This window comes from Hypanus sabinus, chromosome 12, assembly GCF_030144855.1.
Source record: "Hypanus sabinus isolate sHypSab1 chromosome 12, sHypSab1.hap1, whole genome shotgun sequence".
In the NCBI taxonomy this organism is placed as follows: domain Eukaryota; kingdom Metazoa; phylum Chordata; class Chondrichthyes; order Myliobatiformes; family Dasyatidae; genus Hypanus; species Hypanus sabinus.
In genome coordinates, this window is record NC_082717.1 from 28206315 (window position 1) to 28226224 (window position 19910).

Below are 19910 nucleotides of genomic sequence, written 5' to 3' on the forward strand. Positions count from 1 at the left end.
AAGTTGGAATTGCATACATCCTCAAGTTACTAAACATAGTGCATTTGTCATAATTTGTATTTACTATAAATTTATAGTGTGACTGAACAAAGTCATTGTTTGTTAATGAAATAGAGATCGTGCCTAACAAATTTACTAGAATTTTTTTGAAGGTGTAGCTTGTAGAATGACAGAACCAGTGGTTGTGGTGCATCTGAACTTTCAAGAGGTTATTGAAAAGATCCCATTAATGAGACTTGAGTTTATTATTAGTGAGTTATATGATGTGAAGTGTGTTTTGTGGCAGCAGTACAGTGCAAAGGCATAAAATTACTATACATTACAAAATACATACAAAAGATGTTGGCTGGATTGGAGACAGTGCCTTATGAGAATAGGTTAAGTGAATTTGGCCTTTTCTCCTTGGAGTGATGGAGGATGAGAGGTGACCTGATAGAGTGTATATGATGATGAGAGGCATTAATTGTGTGGATAGCCAGGGGCTTTTTCTTCCAGGGCCGAAATGACTAACACGAGGGGGCATGGTTTTAAGATGCTTGGAAGTAGGTACAGAGGAGATGTTTCAGGGGTAAATTTTTCCACACAGAGTGGTGGGTGAATAGAATGAACTGCCGACGGAAGTGGTAGAGGTTGATATAATAGAGTCTTTTAAGAGACTCTTATTAGGTAGATATGTGGAACTTGGGAAAATAGAGGGCTATGCTGTAGGGTAATTCTAGGCAGCTTCTAGAGTAGGTTACGTGGTCGGCACAACATTGTGGGCCAAAGGGATTGTAATGTGCTGTAGATTTCTATGTTCTAAGTACGTAGTGCAAAAACTAAGGAATGATGAGGTACTATTCACGACTGTTCAGAAATCTGACAGCTGAGGGGAAGAAGCTGTTCCTAAATCATTGAGTGTGGGTCTTTAGGCACCTGTACCTCCTCCCTCATAGCAGTAATGAGAAGAGGGCATGTCAAAGATAGTGAAGGTCCTCAGTAATTATTCCTGCCTTGTTGAAGATGTCCTTGATGGTCAGTGACTATAATGGAGCTGGCTGAGTCCAGAACTCTGCAGCAATGCTGTGTGTTGGAAGTTCCATACCAGGCAGTGATGCAACCAGTCAGAATGTTCTTCACCATACAGCTATAGACATTTTAAAAACTCTTTGCTGGTGTACTGAATCTTTGTGATTGCATCAATGTGTTGGGCCTAGGATAGATCATCTGAGATGTTGACACCCAAGAGCATGAAGCTTGGTGCATATTCTCCCGACTTCCCCTTCCTGGAGTCCACAATGAATTTCTTGGTCTGGATGATGTTAAGTGTGTGGTTTTTGAGACACTACTCAATTGCATTTACTTCCAGATTGAAGTACATGAACTTGAGATGCTATGCTGTATAAAATTACTCTACATTACAAAATATTTGGTTGATAGAGGAAAAAATGGGTCTTTTTCTGGATGGTAGGCAGTGACTTCGTGTGCCATAAATAAGTACTTGTGTCCCAACGTTTCAGGGAACTAAATGCAAAGTTATCAAGTGGTCGATGACATAAGAGTTGGGAGGAATATGAGATGTGTGGAGGATTTGGAGAAGCTTCAATGTGACATGCACATTAAGTAAGGATGCAAGTATATGACAGATGCAGATTAACATGATTATGTGTGAGGTTACCAACTTCACTTCTAAAAGCAAAGAGACAGATTATTGCAACACACACAAAATGGGAGGAACTCAGCAGGCCAATCAGTATTTATGGAAAAGAGTAAATAGGCGACATTTCGAGCCAAGACCCTTCATCAGTACTGGAAGGTTTAAACCACTTCAAGGTACGTATCCCTGGAAGAGACTCCACAGTGTAGTGGTAGAATCACATACACGAGAAAATCACACACAGATGACATTTTGGGCTGAGACCCTTTAGCATGATGAAGGGTCTTGGCCTGAAATGTCAACTATTTACTCTTTTCCATAGATGCTGCCTGGCCTGCTGAGTTCCTCCAGCATTTTGTGTGTGTTGCTTGAATTTCCAGCATCTGCAGATTTTTTCATGTTTGTAAGACTGATTATTATTTGATGTACATAGACTGAGAAAAGGGAAGGATACCCAGGAGAACACCACCAGTTACAAAAAGTCGTTAAGGAACCCAAATGGTACATGGACATTGTTGCAAGAGGATTTGTATACAGATCCAAGGATATGTTGTTTTATCTGTACTGACCACTGAGTCTTCATCTGGATTTTTGTGTGGTTTTTGGTCTCCTTATCTGAGTAAGGAAATTCTTGCCATCTAGGGAGTATTAGCAACTGTTTCCTGTGATGGTTGGATTGAAGTATAAGGAGAGGATGGGTCAAAGAGGCCTTTATTCTCTTGATTGAGTCTAAGAATGAGAAGGGCTCTCACAAAGATTTAGAAATTTCTAACAGGATGATGATATGACACGATTAGAAAGGTTGAACTTGAAAGCGGTGTTTAGCTTAATGGCAGAATTCTTGGCAGTGTGGAAGAACAGAGGGATATTTGGGTCCATGTCCATAGATCCCTCAAAGTTGCCACGCAAGTTGATACGGGGTTTAGGAACAAGTATGGTGTGTTGGCCTTCATTAGTTGGGAGTTATGTTCAAGAGCTGTGGGGTCAATTAGCCGCTCTATAAAACCCAGGTTTTTCGGGGAGCATGTCTTCCAAGAATTTGAGTGAACGTGGCCTTTTCTCCTTGGAGCGACAGAGGATGAGAGGTGACCTGATAGAGGTATATAAGGTGATGAGAGGCATTGGTCATGTGGATAGTCAGAGGCTTTTTCCCAGGGTTGAAATGGCTAACACGAGAGGGCACAGTTTTAAGGTGCTTGGAAGTCGGTGCAGAGAGGATGTCAGGGGTAAGTTTTTTTATGTAGAGAGTAGTGAGTGCGTGGAATGGGCTTCTGACGACATTGGTTGAGGAGTCTTTTAAGAGACTCCTGGATAGCTACACGGAGCTTAGAAAAGTAGAGGGCTATGGGTAACTCTTGGTAATTTCTAAAGTAAATACATGTTCGTCACAGCATTGTGGGCCGAAGGGCCTGTATTGTGCTGTAGGTTTTCCATGTTTCTAAAACCCTGGTTAGACCACACTCATTGTGTTCAGTTCTGTCATCAAAAGGCATGAGTCAAGTGCATGTTGGAATATCTTCAACATCCCTGGATAAGTGTTGCTTCAATAATAAGGAAGAAACTTCATAATTTCCAAACAAAGCAAACTTGTTGATTGCCATCCCATTAGCCAACTTCAATGTTCTCTCCATTACTGATGCACAATGTCTTTAATGTTACTCACCATGGCTACCCCAACAGTCCTTTCCTAACACGAGAATTCCACTACCAGGATGGCAAGTGTTTCAGGTACATGAGAAGTGCCACTGTCTCCATGTCCCCTTCAAAGATGTGTCTATCCTGACTTGGGAATTAATGCTATTCCTGGAGAGGGGAGACTTGCAGCTTGGGCAACTGCCGGTCTTCCATTAAAAAAAACCATTGCCCAGGAAACTTTACAAGGTGCAAATCCATGGTCTATCAAGACTAACGGAGGCCTACACAGGTACAGCAGGTACCTAATAAGGAGACCCAGTAATGTTCATGGTCTTCTGCTGCTGTCATCCATCCACTTCAAAGTTCGATGTATTGTGCTTTCAAGATGCTCTTCTGCACACCACTGTTGTAATGCATGGTTCTTTGAGTCACTGTCAGCTTGAGCCAGTCTGGCCATTTCTTTCTCTCTCTCTCTCTCTCTCTCTCTCTCTCTCTCTCTCTCTCTCTCTCTCTCTCTCTCTCTCTCTCTCTCTCTCTCTCTCTCTCTCTCACTCTCACTCTCACTCTCACTCTCACTCTCACTCTCACTCTCTCTCTCTCTCTCTCTCTCACACTCTCACTCTCACTCTCACTCTCACTCTCACTCTCACTCTCACTCTCACTCTCACTCTCACTCTCACTCTCACTCTCACTCTCACTCTCTCACTCTCACTCTCTCACTCTCACTCTCTCACTCTCACTCTCACTCTCTCACTCACACTCACGATTTTTGCCCACAGAACTGATGCTCACTAGATGTTATCTTTTGTTTTTCACACCATTCTCTGTAAACCTTACAGGCTGTTGTACGTGAAAATCCCAAGAGATCAGTTTCAGAGATTCTCAACCCACCCCATGTGGCACCAGCAAAGTGATCAAAGTCACTTGGATGACATTTCTTCTCCATTCTGATGTTTGGTCTGAACAGCAATTGAATGTCTTCACCATGTCTGCATGCTTTTGTGCACTGAGTTGCTGCCACATGATTGGCTAATTAGATAGTTGCATTAACGCACAGGTGTACCTAAGAAAGTGGCCACTGAGTGTATATCTCCACCAGAATACAAATCTGTCTATTTGTAAATCTTTTTTATATATTTACATTATTTGAAACTGTTTAGAATTTTAAATTCGATGAAATATAATATGACTTTGACTTTTATGGGAGATTTATGGGAGATTTTGTTTTATTGGTTGACAAAATATACAATGCAAAAGAATATTTTAGTGAGGCTAGAAACAATGATGATAAACTAATCGCTGCATTTGATTAAGAAATAAATGTACTGTTTGTGTTTCTGTGTGTAGGTTTCATCTGACAAACATATTCCACAACAAGTGGTGTCTTCTGCACCCAGCCGTGTGGCTGCAGTTGGACCCTATATCCAGTCATCCACCTTGCCCCGTGCCCCACAAAAACTTGAGCTCCTAGTAAAGCCAGCCTTTCCGAATGGATCATCTACTCTATCCAGTGTGCATACACATGCTGTTTCAGTAAATGCCCAGACTCCAACAAAATCTGCTGTGTCTTCAGTGAAAGCACCTGTTGGTAAGCAACTTGATCTTTTTCTCTCTCCCTCCCACTGCTGGTTGAGTGATAGTTAACTAGCAGAAATAAAAAGATACGTTATTAAAAACAAAGCACAATGTTTTGACAAAAATATGTGACTGTCACTTTGGCTTTCTACTTTGTTGACTTGTTAGCATTAAGGTCTTGGATCCATGATTGAGGTGCAATTTTTCACTCAGCTGCATTCTTCCATTCTTGACAAAGCTTTCCCTTCTAAATCTTCACTTATATCATGTTGCCCTTTCTTCCTCCGGGAGTCCGCCCCTCACACTGAGGAGGGGGGGCAAGTAACCCTCCGGCTCCTCTCCGCTCCCTCATAGCCCTGAGATCACCTGGACCGTGGGAGAAAGCCAGCTTCTTTCCAGTTTCCTTTATGATATAGAACTAGAATTTGTGTGATTGACACAGTCATATTTTTCTAAATTATAATATTCCTCCCTATATTACTTAAGAAAATTGATTTACATTGTTTAATTAGAAATATATCAAGTGTATAGTGCAGATGGAGAAAAATTGTCAGGAAATAAGACACATTTTCTTCGGAGATGCTGAAAAGTATTAATATTTCAAATTGATACTCCTTGAATTTCTGGCCATAATAATGCTGTAAGGAAATGGGAAATAGGACTTTTATCTGTCTCTGATACAGTTAATGTGATTTTATGTCTTTGGGAGTTGGGTCGGTTTTAAGTCGTTCTTTGCTATAATAAACTAGGACGTGTTAAGTATAATATTTGACAGTTAGATTAGTCAATTGAATTGACATAACTCCAGTTTGCTTGCTAATTATTTTATTTCCTGCAATTTGATTTTTCATTGGATCACTGTCTTAATATGAACGTCTTCTAAAAATTTGCTAATCTGTGTTTTAGAGCATAGACTTGCAAATATACTTTGTTGGCTCATGCTCTGCATGTGGATTTTTATACCGATGTAAAGTTATGAGGCTGAGGAAGAACTGACAAGTTTACTTTTGAGTTTCATTTTCGGTGTTTGCTGAAATAAAGTGTTATGGATCTCAACTTATAAGTTTGAATAAACATGATATTTTTGTGGCCATAAATGCAAACATTGTGTTGTTAACATAAATGTGAAAGATATAAAACATAAATATGTATTCAGGCTAATATTTCAATGTTTCTTCTATATTCCAAGTTCTAGATCAATTACTAAAATAACACTTATTGATCTGGATAGGTACAAGTTCCCATTAATACTAAACATGAATTTATTATTAACTTTTAAGATGCTCTTTTCTCTTTTTTTCATGTATCTTGAGATCTATTTAGTGCAATGGTGAGAATATGTCAAACTTGTTTGTGGAGACCTGAAATGTAAGAAAGTGCTACTAGAATTATTTCAGTGTATTGGATAAGAACGTGCACAGCCTAATCAGCAACATTTTTAGAAGTTGGGATACTAATTTTAAATATTTTTTGTTACAAATAACTTACAGGGAAGTTACAAAATTTAATATCAATTTAATGTCAGCATTGCCTTGCCAAGATCTTGGTGATGGTCATTTGAACAAAATGCTGTAACCATCCAATAGGCATTAATTTTTCAGTCACAATACTGGGTAATTGTTTGGAATGATATGGGGGAAGGGTGGTTTGAATATGAATATAGAAAGATTATTGTGTGTTTGAATGTTCTAAAGGTCATTAATTCCCTTCATTCCTTCTTGAGCCAGCAGTACAGTGAGACAAAATTAAAGTAAGGTTTGGTTTATTTTGAAGTTTGCACTGTAATATCTTCAATCTGGAGTTCAAAACACTTTGTCAGTTACTTGTTTTTGTGCAAGTTGCTATCTTTGGCCAAATGCTGGTAAGATGATCATACTTTTAAATATATATAAATACAATTTTTTTGGCTAATTTTGTTTTCCCAGGTTTCACAAATCAGATTTCTTCTTGCAGCTAACGCAACAATTGCCTTACTCAAAGACATCTGTAAATTAAGAATCTATTGGTAATTACTGTGTATGTAATTATTTTAGATATTCACAAAGAAGCTTTCATGAACTGCTAAAGTGTGCAGTTACTGGTTGTGTTGGGTACAGTAGTTGTGAATTGCAAATTAACAAGGCCTGCGACAGCCAACAGAAGGTATTATTGTCCCTTTGCAAGGATACAACCACCCAAAATTCCATGAGTCGCGGTAACATTGACAACTTCTGTTCTCAAACCACTTATAGCAGTTACTTTTTCTTGTTCTCAGCTGGCATTGTGACTCAGGCACATTTGCAGACACCACCTCAGTCTGGTCCCGAAAGGAATGAACCAAGTTTTGGCGTTCCTGTTCGTCAGCCTTCAACAACTGCTTCCTTGAATGTTAGTACTTCAAACCTGATCAGAGGTGCAGCGGTACCCAATGCAGATCAAGGTAATATCTGTTTCTTCTTTTTACTTTCTGATTTACAGATGACCAAGTGCACTCTATTCTTTGTGCAATTAGGTAGTTTTGCAGTCTTTCTAGAATCATTAATCTGGTCATTTTGCTCCACAGCAAGGCTGAAAAATGTTAGACTGTGAGGCAAATACCTTTAAAAGTATACGGTGTTCAAATTAATTTTTCTTCCCCTGATCCATGGATCTGGCTGTTGCAGACAAGGGCAGCATTTATTGGCCAGTTCCAGTTGTCATTGAGAAGGTAAAGCTTAGCTGACCCCTTGAAACACTACAGTCCTTCTGGCAAATTGTGCTATTCTGTTGGGTTCCAGGACTTTGACCCTGGAAAGTGCTTTTTGTGTATGGTGCGAACTATGTCCTTGTACTGCATATAGAAGGAATTAGTTTAGTGTGGAAGAGAGGGTACAATTCAAGTGGGCCCCTTTATCTTGGAAGATGTCAGACCAATTGAGTGGTATGGGAATTGTAACTATTTAGGAAGGTGGAGAGTATTCAATCAATTGTAGTAGTCAAAGGAGGTTAGATGAATGGGGAGAAGAACTGGGTTGCTTCTACATAGACCCATTATGAGCTTAATTGATGATCACTTGTGTGGTATTTGGAGTGAGTGAATGAGGGCTCCATCAGTCATGGTCAACCATGGATGTTGCATCCTAGCTGAATAGATATACAAGCCTGGGCAGGATGATAGCTGTTGCCCATGTAGCAAACTGCTCCTCTCCGCACATCTGATGAACCCAAAGGAAAGGCAGAGACTGATAAAATTTGGTACTAGCAGTGTTGCCAGAGTTGCAAGTCAGTGTTGTACTCAACATTAGACTGCCTTGGAACTCCAATTCTGGATATTTGCTTCGGGGTTTACTCCTCAATCCTTCCCCATTAATAAGTGTAGCCACAAGACAGCAGAGGCTTGAGATAAGAGTTTTCCTTCTTCGAGATGAGCTACCAACCATGGCTGACGAGCCCCATCTGCCCAAAGCGACTTGTTTTAAGGCACCAGTAACCCACCTTTGCCCTCTCTCCTGTCAGTAGTAACAGTTCTGCCAGGCTTAGTAGCTGAGCAACACATAAAGGTCAGGAGCTGGACTTGGTTGTCTGAGGGTATTTGAAGCACACACCATTAGGAGCATTTAATAGGTAGTGGGAGCTTGTCCCTGTTACCTCCCCTGGCTATAACAACCTTAAGGGATCCATTCAATTTATAATATAAATAAACTACTTAATTTGATGTATAGTGATGAAACTATATATCATATTCATTCAAGCCTATTCCCTTGTGTCAAGATTGCTTTGCCAAACAATTGCAATCCAGAGCTCTGTGGAACTTATCAATTCCTTTCATGGTACTGAAGAGCTAAAATAGGCTTAAAACATGTAAATCTTCCCGGTTTTAAGCCAGGTAGTCATTGCACCAACTGGCATTTATTTTTTTGTTTGATACTGAAACCTGCTGAGATAAACGAGTGAACATAATTTTTAAATTCATTTGACAGTCGGTGATGGTGATGTTGTGATGAGAGACAAGAATGATAAGAGAGTGCGTTGTTTCTCTATGTTTGAATCCATGGATCCATCAGCAGTAATTCCATCTTCTGGAACATTAAGGAAAAACCAGAGCAGTGAGGACCTTCTTCAGGAAATACAGGTATGGAAAAATGTTGCATTCTACAGTATCACATGGCAAAATATGCTTTATGGCATAGATATCCTTCCTCCTAAATTATCGTAACAATAAAGTTGCATCCTAAATCAACAGATTCCAAAAGCTTCATAGTTATAAAACTCTTTAATAAAAATAAAAGATTTTCAGATAAATACAAATAAATTTACCCTCAAGCTTGTGAAATTTGAAATACTATTTTCAATCATATATATGCTGCAAAAAATCACTGTTCATTCCCATTTTATATGGCATCATCCTCGGGCATAATACTCATTTTAGCTATACAAAGGAGAATTGAATGAACGTTCTTCCACTCACTTGACTGATGTAATGCATCTTGTTACAGACGTCAACCATTTGAATACAGTTTCTTTTATCATTGTACTTATTTCACTTAAAACTTGACAAAGGCTTACTATGTTACAGTCCATCTCTCCAAGTTCTGAAATATCCCTTTGGCTGTATAAGTTCATAATTTTTGATGGGTTGAGAACTAAAGAAATTTTGCTGTGAGTTTCTTGTGAAAGATAAAATAATGATCTTGTTTTGGTGGAATTGTTTGAATTTGATATTTTTTCCTGTCATGGAGGCCATTTAGAGCATTGAGTCCACGCTGGCTCTTGAAATATTTCCATCAATCCGCAGATTAATTTCCCCGTGACCTGTTCTCTTCTGTTTTGTGTCCATCAACTTGGCTCAGTTCTCCAATCGCCTACCTACAGACTCAGTTTGTGCCAGTTCAATTAACTGTCTTTGGGATGTGAGAGGAAACCTACATAGTCACAGGGACAGAATATAACCTCCTCACAGACACGTGCAATAATTAATTCAGGATCTAACTGGTGTCTTAAATTTTTCCATATTCCTTAAAAGTTGGATCCAATTAATACATTATTTAGTGCAATATTGGAACGATACTTATGGAATCAATTTCTTCATGCAATTGTAAATAAAATTTGTAGTTAATATTTTGGCAGTTATTGTCACATATATTAAATGGTAAGGAGTATTTTGACGATAAGTAGTTCCTTTAATTACAGCTATTGGGGTTGGGGTTGGCATTATGCACAGAATGAAGGGACTCCCAGGCCGGTATCATTAGAATGTTGAGAGTCAGAGGAGCGAAATGTCCAGTGAAGGAAAATGGTGTCAGTGGAGCTGTCAGAAATGAGGCAAGTGAGAAGCTTAGTGACACAACCAAAGTTTTGACTTCGGTAAAAATAAATGGGACTGTGACATGGTTTCAAAGGTACATTTAATGTCAGAGAAATGTATGCAATATACATTGGAAATTTTTTTCTTTACAACCTTCCATAAAAACAGAGTGCCCCCAAAGGATTAATGACAATTAAATGTTAGAATGCCAAAGTCCCTCCCATGCGTAAGCAGCAGCGAAGCAAACACCCCCTCTCCCCCACCTGCAAAAACAGCATGGGCACCCACCACCAAGCACTCAATTGTGCAGCAAAGACACAAACTTGCATTACCCCAAAGCCTACTCGTTCACCTGGTATTCAACATACCACAGGCTCTCTTTCTCTCTAATAAGGGAGAAAGTGATCTCTCTGTTTTACAGCAAGAGGGGAGACATAACAACTCGCTGGTTTATGAAGTTTGAAGTCCATTGCATCGCTTTTTCAGAGCTCTGTGCCCAAAGATCTCTAGATCACAGCCAGAGATCTACCAACTCCCATGTCACACTGATCTCCTGCCAAGACACCGACCTCCGATCCGCCCATCTCCAGAGCTATGAGATCTCGGACCTCTGAAGGCGCTCTAATCTCTTGGGCCACATCCTTGTCATGTCAAATAACAGCCAGTGATGAAATCCCGAGAGCGGGTCCCATTTCCGCAAAGATCCGAAGTCAGTGTGTAAACTCCAGGTCAGGGTCTTCAAAAGAACCCTGAAAGGAAAAAATAGAGATATTAAAGCTACAAATAGAGCTGTTTCCGAAGATGCAAGCAAAGAGGTCGCCATTTAGCGCCATCTTAACTAAGCTCCACCCTCTTCTAATCTCACATTGGTGATTAAGGATGAGCAGTATTTGGCATTGACTGACCAAGCTGGGGTTTAGGTGGGATGGTAGATTGGAATCAAGCAGGGAAGATAATAAGATCTCCATATCCAAAGATGACAAAGGCTTGTTCTAGGATTCCAATAGAAGAGGGATTATGCCACTTTTCTGGTCATGACTCAATTTTTGTAAATTTAATGATGCAAATGAAAGTTATGGTTAAGAAGAACTGCCAAATTGTTTGTTATGTGCATCAAACTGAAGAGTGACCGTGTAGAAGATGCAGTTTATTGTCAAGAATAGAATTTTGTATGCAACACGGTGGCTGATTTGTTAAGAACATGATTATTTCAAAACAGAAGTTCCTGATGAATAGAAATCATAACTGTATAAAGTTATATTTTCATTTAACATGGTTTTATTTCAATCTTAACTTTCAGACTGGTAACAAGAATGTGGTTAAAGTACCGCCCCCTGTTCCTACCAAACCTAAACAGATTTCCTTGCCCTTTTTTGGACCATCTGGCTTAGCTACTGCAGCAGAGAGTAAAACTGAATACAACTCACAAAAGTTACCTGGGACTGCAGGTACTATGGCCAATAAACTTAAGCCAGCCCAAGCCACAGGACCGCAACAAGTGCAACATTGTGCCTCAAATGCGCAACTTCAGCCACCTACAGAGGCACCTCCTGCAGCTACAGTTAGGCCTTTTACTCCACAGCCATCCAAAGAACCTCCATCCCAGCCCCTGAGAAAACCAGAGACTGTGGCTGCCAGCTCCATCTATACAATGTACACTCAGCAACAAGCGCCAGGCAAAAACTTCCAGCAGGCCGTTCAGAATGCCCTGACCAAAGCGCAAACACGGCCACAGTTCACAAGTGGTAAGTAATATGCATTTAACGTGAGTGTCTAACTCTTTTTAGTGGAGAATAGTCCAATTGCTTAAATAATTTGTGGTGATCAAAGAAATAATCCTCCACTTTCCTTATTCCAAAATAGTTTAAATTTGGAATTCATGTCATGTTTTTTTCTAAGCCTCCTTTTGACTCTTCAAGTTCTGGGACATTTTGTCACCCAGCTTATGGCTTCCTCTTCAAACACCTCTGTTGCAGAACTTCTGTCAAGCTTGTTCATGTTAAAATCGAGTTTATTGTCATATTACAAGTACATGCACAGGTGCAATGAAAAACTTAGTTGCAGCAGTATTACAAGCAGATAACATCACATGAGCACCAGTCACAAGAAAAATTAAACATAAATTATACAAGAAGAAACACAACTTGAACAAAAAAAACCAGGATGATCAGAGTGATCACAGTGTTGCTAATTTGTAGCGGTGATTAGGGTTTTGCTGATTGGTTCAAGAAATAGAATTGGCTTACTAATGTCAGATGTATTAAGGTGCAGTGGATAAAACTTGTCTTAATATAATCAAATCATTTCACAGTGTATTGAGGCAGTAACAATGCAAAATAAAGTGTAATAACTATAGAGCAAGTGCAATGCACGTAATCAATAAGATGCAAGTTTCCAACAAGGGAGAATGTGAGGTCTATAGTCTTAGAACAGTTATCCTTGAACTTGGTATGTGCTTTCAGGCAATTTGTATCTTCTCCCTGATAGAGGAAAGAAAAGAGAATGTCCCGGTTCATTTGGATCTTTGGTCATGTTGGCTGCTTTACTGAGACTGCACAAAGTATATTCATGGAAGTGCAGCTGGTTTCTGTGATGTGCTGAGCTGTGTCCATGGTTCTCTGTGGATTCTTGTGCTCATGGGCAGAACAATTGCCATACCAAGCTGCTATGCATGCTGATGGGATTTTTGTCTATGGTGCATCAATGGTGAAAAAGTTAGTGAGGATTGATGTAGATGTGCCAAATTTCTTTAGCCTCTCGAGGAAGTAGAAGGGTTGATGAGCTTTGTTTTCTGTGGGGTCTGTGTGGTTGGATCAGGACAGGCTTTGGTGATGTTAACTCCCAGGAAACTGACACTCTTAACCTTAGTACTGTTAAAATAGACAGGATCATGTACATCATCCCTCTCCTTCCCTTTCTTGAAGTCAGTGACCAGCTTCTTTGTTTATGAGAGAAAAGTTGTTGTCATGTCACTATCATGGTAGCTGTTCTTGAACCTGGTGGGTGAGGGACTTCAACCTTTTATACCTTCTGCCCAATGGTAGTAGTGAAGAGATGGCATTACCCAGATGGTGGAGATCTCTGATGAATGCTACCTTCTTCAGACAGTACTTTCTGTGTAGATACTATCGGTGAAGGGGGGGGATGTGCCTATAAAATGTTCAGCTTCTTGTGCTCTTGTGTATTTGAATTTCCATACCAATCAGTCAGGATACTTTTTAGCAGTACATCTGCAGAAGTTTGCGCAGTGTTCAGTGACAAGCTGAATCTCCTTACTCTACTAAGACGTAAAGACGCAAATGTACTTCTGATTGCATCAACGTGGTAGGCCCAGAACAGCTTATCAGATTGTTAGCACCTTGGATTTAAAGCTTCTGACACTCTCTACTGCCTATTCCCCCGTTGTAGATAGGTACATGTTTGTCCTTCCCCTTCCTGAGATCAATCAGTTTTTTAGTGTTGCTGACTTTGAGCACTAGGTTGTCACCACATGACCAAGTGTCCTGTCTTGCTGTGATATGTTGACATCATCATGTGTAATTCATCCAATAGTGGTGTTGTCAGCAAATTTGTATGTCACTGGACCTGTGCTTAGCCATTTTGCCATATATGGGGGCTAGGGCAGGAAGCTGAGCAAACAGCCTTGAGATACATCTGTATTGATGATCAGTGAGATGGAACCATAGTTGCCCATCCTTGCACATTGAGGTTGCTGATGAGGAAGTCAAATATCCAGATGCAGAGGGGGACACAGAGGCCCAGGTTTTGAAGTTTGATGATGAATTTGGATGGCATGATTGTGTTATACACAAAGGTGTAGTCGATGTATAACAGCCTGATGTATGAGTTCTTATTGTCCATATGATCCAGGGCAGAGTGAAGGGCCGGAGAAATCTCATTTGCCTTTGATCTGTTGTGGCAATAGGCAAATTGGGATGGCTCACACCAGCAATTCTACCAATGTCGGTAAGGAGTTTGTAAATTCTGCCTGTGGTCGTGTGGGTTTCCTCTGGGTGCTCTGCTTTCTCCCCAAATTCCAAAGATGTGCAGGTGGGTGGGTTAATTGGTCACATGGATGTAACTGAGCATTGTGGGCTTTTGGGACAGAAGGACCAAACTATATCTGTAAGTAAATAAATGCCTGAGGCTAGAATTGATTTATGCCACAAGCAATGCCACAAATGAAGTACTTCATTTGTGCAGTTGATAGCCAGATAATTGTGGACACAGTACATTTTCCATTCTTTTCATTTTGATCTCTCCACAGTTTGTTGAAATGATATTACTTAACATATCATGGAGATAATGATACCATGAAATTAGCCACCAGATCACCATGGGAGCACCAACTGATGGTGGTCAGCCTCACATTGCCATTGATTCCTTAGGAGAGTCTCTGTTATGACACACTGCATATTTGGAATGTGTTGAGGTTAAGTCAGTACTAGAAGGACTGTTCTTTGGTCTTGGCTGTAAACCATGTACTTAGCACTGATATAATTGCTCTTCCTAATTGCTTTATTGGCCTGAAGCCAAGCTTGCACTTATCATTTACCTACACTGCATGTTTTTGGTACCTTTATCCTGCATTGCTATTGTTTTACCCTATCGGAGCTCAATAGACTGTGTATTTGATCTGTATAAACAATATGCAAGACAAGCTTTTCAGTGTATCTTGGTACAGTAACAAACCAATTCCATTATTTCTTATTACGGCCATCAGGGAGGAGGTACAAGAGCATGAAGGCCCACACTTAACATTTTAGGAAGAGCTTCTTCCCCTGTGCAATCAAATTTCTAAATTGTCTTTTGAACTCATGAGCATTACCTCACTATTCCTCTTTTGCACTATTTATTTATTTTGTAGTTTTTAAAAAATATATTGCACTTTACTGCTGTCACAAAGCAACACATTTCACGACACATGTTAGTGATAACAAACCTGGTTCTGATTCTGAAGGTTATTCACTTTTCATCCATCACCCATTATGTATTCCATCTTGAATAAAATTCTGCTGCCTGTATTCTGTATAGCATTATCTCTTAACCTGTTATCTGGAGCAGATAGGGAAACAGATCCTGGGAAGGTGTAATAATAACAGAGTTGTCGTGATGGGAGATTTTAATTTCCCAAATATCGATTAGCATCTCCCTATAGCAAGGGGTTTAGATGGGATGGAGTTTGTTAAGTGTGTTCAGGAAGGTTTCTTCACACAATATGTAGATAAGCGTTCAAGAGGAGAGGCTGTACTAGATTTGGTATTGGGAAATGAACCTGGTCAGGTAACAGATCTCTCAGTGGGAGAGCATTTTGGAGATAGTGATCATAATTCTGTCTCCTTTACAATAGCATTGTAGAGAAATAGAAACAGACAAGTTAGAAAAGCGTTTAATTGGAATAAGGGGAATTATGAGGCTATCAGGCAGGAAATTGGAAGCTTAAATTGGAAAGAGATGTTCTCAGGGAAAAGTACAGAAGAAATGTGGTAAATGTTCAGGGGATATTTGTGTGGAGTTCTGCATAGGTACGTTCCAATGAGACAGGGAAGTTATGGTAGGGTACAGGAACTGTGGTGTACAAAGGCTGTAATAAATCTAGTCAAGAAAAGAAAAGCTTACAAAAGATTCATAGAGCTAGGTGATGTTAGAGATCTAGAAGATTTATAAGGTTAATAGGAAGGAGCTTAAGAAGGAAATTAGAGCCAGAAGGGGCCATGAGAAGGCCTTGGTGGGCAAGATTAAGGAAAACCCCAAGGCATTCTACAAGTATGTGAAGACCAAGAGGATAAGACGTGAAAGAATAGGACCTATCAAATGTGACAGTAGGAAAGTGTGTATGGAACTGGAGGAAATAGCAGAGGTACTTAATGAATACTTTACTTCAGTATTCACTATGGAAAGGGTCTTAATGATAGTAGTGATGACTTGCAGCAGACTGAAAAGCTTGAGTATGTAGATATTAAGAAAGAGGATGTGCTGGAGCTTTTGGAAAGCACCAAGTTGGATAAGTCACCAGGACCGGATGAGATGTACCCCAGGCTACTGTGGGAGGCAAGGGAGGAGATTGCGGAGCCTTTGGCGATTATTATTTTTTTGTATCATCGGTGGAGACAGGAGAGGTTCCAGAGGATTTGATGTTTATGGATGTTTTTCCTTTATTCAAGAAAGGGAGTAGAGATAGCCCAGGAAATTATAGACCAGTGAGTCTTAACTCAGTGGTTGGTAAGTTGATGGAGAAGATCCTGAGAGGCAGGATTTATGCACATTTGGAGATGTATAATATGATTAGGAATTGTCAGCATGGCTTTGTCAAGGGCTGTACAAGCCTGATTGAATTTTTTGAGGATGTGACTAAACACATTGATGAAGGTAGAGCAGTAGATGTAGTGTATATGGATTTCAGCAAGGCATTTGATAAGGTACCCCATGCAAGGCTTATTGCGAAAGAAAGGAGGCATGGGATCCAAGGGGACATTACTTTATGGATCCAGAACTGGCTTGCGCACAGAAGGCAAAGAGTGGTTGTATACAGGTCATATTCTGCATGAAGGTCAGTCACCAGTGGAGTGCCTCAGGGATCTGTTCTGGAACCCTTACTCTTCGCGATTTTTATAAATGACCTGGATGAGGAAGTGGAGGGATGGGTTAGTAAGTTTGCTGATGACACAAAGGTTGGAGGTGTTGTGGATAGTGTGGAGGGCTGTCAGTGGTTACGGCGAGACATTGATAGGATGAAAAACTGGGCTGAGAAGTGGCAGATGGAGTTCAACCCAGATAAGTGTGAAGTGGTTCATTTTGGTAGGTCGAGTATGATGGCAGAATATAGTATTAATGTTAAGACTCTTGGCAGTGTGAAGAATCAGAGGGATCTTGGAAGCCGAGTCCATAGGACCCTCAAAGCAGCTGTGCAGGTTGACTCTGTGGTTAAGAAGGCGCACGGTGTATTGGCCTTCATGAATCGTCAAACTGAATTTAGGAGCCTAGAGGTAATGTTGCAGCTATATAGGACCCTGGTCAGACTCCACTTGGAGAACTGTGCTCAGTTCTGATTGCCTCACTACAGGAAGGATGTGGAAACCATAGAAAGGGTGCAGAGGAGACTTACAAGGATGTTGCCTGGATTGGGGAGCATGCCTTATGAGAATAGGTTGAGTGAACTTGGCCTTTTCTCCTTGAAGCAATGGAGGATGAGAGGTGATCTGATAGAGGTGTGTAAGATGATGAGAGGCATTGATCGTGTGGAAAGTCAGAGGCTTTTTCCCAGGTTTAATGTGCTGGAGAGTAGGCACAGGGGAGATGTCAGGGCTAAGTTTTTTACTCCGAGAGTGGTGAGTGCGTGGAATGAGCTGCTGAAAACGGTAGTGGAGGCAGATATGATAGGGTCTTTTAAGAGGCTTTTAGATAGGTACATGGAGCTCAGAAAAATAGAGGTAAGCCTAGTAATTTCTAAGGTAGGGGCATGTTCGGCACAACTTTGTGGGCCGAAGGGATTGTATTGTGCTGTAGGTTTTCTATGTTTTTCTATGTTTCTTTTTCTGTTTTCACTGATCCAGGATGCTGTCTGTCACTAAAGCAATCTTTTCACACCATGCTCTGCCCTGCCTCTAAGTATTTCTAGCCTTGTACAGGCATGTAGCCAGTGGGTTTCATTCTTACAGACAGCTAGAAGTTGATTTTGTCTCTGTGTTGCAAAGTACACAAAAATCACTACTTGGGTAACCATACCTCCACAGAATTGCAATGAATAGCAGTAAGAGCACATAGGACTAAAAAAGGAAGGATAATTATGACAAGGAAAGGGAAGGGGAGAAAACTAATTCTGTTGTTCATAGGAATGAAAATACCAACTCCCACTCTCCATCCTCACCACATTCTACAGAGGTTGTGTTGAGAGCATCCTGAGCAGCTGTATCACTGCCTGGTTCGGAAATTGCACCATCTCGGATCGCAAGACCCTGCAGCGGATAGTGAGGTAGAAGATAGTGAGAAGATCATCAGGGTCTCTCTTCCCGCCACTACAGACATTTACACCACACGCTGCATCTGCAAAGCAAACAGCATTATGAAAGACCCCAGGCAGCCCTCATACAAACTCTTCTCCCTCCTGCCATCTGGGAAAAGGCACCGAAGCATTCAGGCTCTCACAACCAGACTGTGTAATAGTTTCTTCCCCCAAGCCATCAGACTCTTCAATACCTAGAGCAGGGGTCGGCAACCTTTACCACTGAAAGAGCCATTTGGACCCGTTTCCCACAGAAAAGAAAACACTGGGAGCCACAAAACCCGTTTGACATTTAAAAATGAAATAACACTGCATACAACATTTTTTTTTTGCCTTTATGCTATGTATAAACAAACTATAATGTGTTGCATTTATGAAATCGATGAACTCCTGCAGAGAAAACAAAATTACATTTCTGCATGCAACAAAAACATTTTGAACTCCAAAAAAAAGACGTTGGGTTGAAGGTTACTTTTAAGTAAAATACTCAATGTCTATTTGAGTCCTTCTTGTATTTATGAAAAATGCCAAACTTAAATTGTCCGCCAGCAGCAAACCAAAAATAACGTCAGCCAGCTGTCAACCTGAAAAATAAAAGGACTATTTCACTGAACAATGAAAAAATATGAATATACGTAAAATAATAGGCAATTAAAATATTTATCATACTTGGTTAATGGGATTTCTGCTCCTGGACCTCAGAGCACAGCGTCTGCACATCAGGGCTGTATGACGTCACCTTCATCTTTACAAAGGATTGCAAGCCGTCATCTGTGAGGCGTGCGCGATGTTTGTTTTTAATAAAGTTCATGTTGGGGAACACCTGCTCGCATACATATGTGGATCCAAAGATCGACAGGACTCCAAGCGCATACTTTTTAATGTTTACATAAATGTCGGGGATAGCATTCCATGTTTCGAACACAAGTTTGTCCGGTTTGGGAGGTTTTCAGTATCACTCCATTTGTGATTCTGAGCAAGAACGGCCTTCTGACAGGCAACATCTTCAAGGTCTGCTGTCAAGCATCTAAATTTGGACATCCATATGGCTATGTCGGCCAGTTCCATCTCAAGATCAGGTTGACTCACACCTGCCAATGCAGTCGTATTCAGTAGGGATGGATCGATGCTTAGGGGAGTGACCAGGAAGGATAATGTGTTTTTTCCCTCTCTGAACTCACAGAAGCGTTTCCCAAACGATGTTTGCATTGCGATGATTGCAGAATGTAAATACTCCAAATTTATCATGTCATGAGCTTGTTTGAACTCTCTCAAATTGGGGAAGTGAGACAATGTGCCTTTCTGTAAATCTCTGGCAAGCACTGTCAACTTGTGCTCGAATGCCAAAACATCCTCCAACATGTGCAGGGCTGTGCGTCCTTTCCCCTGAAGAGCTGTGTTCAGTGTGTTCAGGTGCGCTGTCATGTCTACCATGAAGTGTAGCTTTTCCAGCCACTCTGGCTGTTCCAGCTCAGGAAAGGTGAGCCCTTTGCTGCCCAGGAAAGTTTTCACTTCTTCCAGACACGCGACAAAGCGTTTCAGCACCTCCCCTCTTGACAGCCACCAGACTTTGTTGTGCAGCAGGAGATCAGAATATGCAATTTCCAGCTCGTCCAGTAACAAACGGAATTGACGGTGATTTAAACTTTTTGCCATTATTTTATTGACAATCTGAATGACAACATCCATTACTTCTGTGCATTCCGGAGGAAATGTTTGAGCGCACAGTGCCTCTTGGTGCAAGATGCAGTGAAAAATCAGCAGCTTTCTGTCCAATGACTTCTGCAGTAAAGCCACAA

General features: G+C 40.6%; 1 protein-coding gene across 2 annotated transcripts in view; it reads left to right on the top strand.

Moving 5' to 3' along the window:
* Nucleotides 1-19910, top strand: part of LOC132402721 (apoptosis-stimulating of p53 protein 2-like) — a 102575-nt gene that overhangs the window by 64549 nt on the left and 18116 nt on the right. For both annotated transcript variants that reach the window (XM_059985687.1, XM_059985686.1), the window contains exons 9-12: nt 4619-4859; nt 7101-7265; nt 8785-8936; nt 11410-11854. In XM_059985687.1, coding sequence (XP_059841670.1) covers nt 4619-4859; nt 7101-7265; nt 8785-8936; nt 11410-11854 — 1003 coding nt within the window. The remainder of the gene's footprint in view (nt 1-4618; nt 4860-7100; nt 7266-8784; nt 8937-11409; nt 11855-19910) is intronic.